Source organism: Dipodomys ordii, unplaced genomic scaffold (assembly GCF_000151885.1).
Source record: "Dipodomys ordii isolate 6190 unplaced genomic scaffold, Dord_2.0 Scaffold23, whole genome shotgun sequence".
Taxonomy (NCBI): Eukaryota; Metazoa; Chordata; class Mammalia; order Rodentia; family Heteromyidae; genus Dipodomys; species Dipodomys ordii.
Genome location: NW_012267239.1, coordinates 1,981,468 through 1,983,519, shown reverse-complemented (window position 1 = coordinate 1,983,519; position 2,052 = coordinate 1,981,468). Strand labels below are relative to the sequence as shown.

The following is a 2,052-nucleotide window of genomic DNA, read 5'->3' as shown; positions in this document are numbered from 1 at the left end:
AAAAAAAAAAAAAAAAGCAACTATGATTGAATCACTTGAGAGTGAGTCTACGCCCAATTTATAAGGAAGAAAAACACCAAAATTAAAAAAATCCAGTTATCCTAGCCAGATTACTCCTATAGAAACATGAATAGAGAGAACAGGGATTCTGAAGCATCGCACAGCTTGACTTCTCACCTCATCCTACATATAGCACGTTAAGTCAATAGCACCCTAATTCCTGTTTCAGCTGTTTCAGAACTTGGGTACTAATATACATTGATCCACAAATCTATACAGGGTATGGGACAGTACTCAACCTAAAAGCTGCTAAGAAGAAAACTCTTGGTATTTACACACTCAGAAAAAGGTTCAATGCAATGGTGTTACTAATCTATATTTTGAGTCAGACCAACACAATGTTACTAACTCCCAGTCGATAAAGAAACATTAATTCATTAGTAACAAAACCTACTTTTGTATAGCGATGGGGGGATCTGGAGGTCGGCAGCTTCTTCAGGTCAAGGAAAGCATCTCCATTTTCTGTTTCACTGACACTCACACTTCTCCTATCCATGGCTTCTTAGTCTACAATTTTTTTGCACCTGGAAGATAAATCAATACAAAATTATTACAGAAAACAGGAAGTTTTCATGGGTCTTGATTGCTTTAAGAAATATTTTTGTTTTTAATTTGAAACAAACTAACCACCCTCCATCCCGTCTGAACCAGAATCAAACTGCAGACATAATGACTGAGACTTGGTAATCTCTCCTAGTAAAATGTACTAACCATCCACAGGGGAGGGAAAGCAGAAGTGGAAGGAACCCAACCTTTTAGCCAACTTTAATACAAAGAGCAGCCAAAACAGACGCTGAGACCTATGGTTGCCGATCAGATAGGGACAGAGATAGTTTCCCCAACAGTGTGGACAAGTAAGAGGACTGGGAAGAGCTGCGGATCCGGGCAGCCGGGTTGTCGTAGTAAAGTGCCTGTCATTTGTCAATGGAAGGCTCCAGCTGCCCCTTGTTAGCCGACGATCTGGAGCTGAGGACGGGACCCGAGCTCCCGGAGCCCAGCCGGCTTACACCTGTGGCCGTGTCAGGGATGTCTGTGGCAAGGAAAGGGTAAGCAGTGGCTCCAGCTCCGAAAGGCAGCTTCCCCAGACCAACCCCCGGCCCCTCGCGCAGGCCCTGGATGAGCGGCCTCCTTTGGAGGAAGGGCGGGGACCGTACTCACGGAAGGGAGGCGGGCCGGAGGGAGCACCAAGGCCGGATCGCCCAGCTCGAGTGCTTCGAGCTGGAGCTGGCGCAGGCCCGCCGCCCGTCTGTCTCGGCGGCTTAGGCCCCGCCAGCCTGCCCGCCGCCCGCCCCGTGAGCCTCGCGCCCCGGCCCACCCCCCGCGCGCGCCCCGGTTCCCGAGCTCTCGCACGCGACCCCGGAGCGACGCACTCGGGCTCCTGCTCCCCCACCCCTTTACCCCCTTCTAGGTCCAGCGCCCCGGACCCAGCCGGCCTGGGAGCCTTACTCGGTGCTCCTGCCGCTGGGCGGCCCTGCGTCTCGGCCGCCGTTCCCCTCCCCGCTGCCCGCGCGGGTCTCAGCGCTGCTCCCGGCGGCCTTCGCTCTCGGGGCAGCCCCCCCCCCTCCCCCCCCCCACACACACACACACACACACACACACCCGCTTGAACTGTCTCTCTTCAGCCGCCGTAACCACAGCCCGGCCCTCGACCCCGCCTCTCCTGCCCCTCCCCCTTAATAACTCCCAGCACGCACCGGGGCCCAGCGCGGCCTTTACCTCCGCGCGCCCGGGTGTGGGGTGGCTGCGGCGATGCCGGGCGGAAGAGAAAAACATCGCGGCCTCCTTGTAGGCGGACTCGGCCCGGGTGGAGAGGCAGAGGCGGGAGGGACGAGGTGGCTGGCGGGGAGGAGGTAGCCGTGGGGACGTCGGAAGCCCGAGCCCCGGCGCGCAGGCGATCGCCATGGACAGCCACTCGGAGGCGCTCGCGTTCCCACGCACAATGAAGGGGGCGGAGCTGTGCAGCGCCCGGCCCCGAGCTCCGCGCCACGCTGC

The 2,052-nt window shown here is 56.7% G+C and overlaps 1 protein-coding gene across 1 annotated transcript in view; it reads right to left on the bottom strand.

Moving 5' to 3' along the window:
* Window positions 1–1,598, bottom strand: part of Eif4enif1 (eukaryotic translation initiation factor 4E nuclear import factor 1) — a 58,681-nt gene extending 57,083 nt beyond the window's left edge. Inside the window, exons 1-2 of the mRNA XM_013014253.1 lie at window positions 1,507–1,598; window positions 455–584 (exon numbers count right to left, since the gene is read on the bottom strand). Of these exons, the coding sequence (XP_012869707.1) occupies window positions 455–556 (102 nt within the window). The 5' untranslated portion in view covers window positions 557–584; window positions 1,507–1,598. The remainder of the gene's footprint in view (window positions 1–454; window positions 585–1,506) is intronic.
* Window positions 1,599–2,052: the final 454 nt, after the last annotated feature.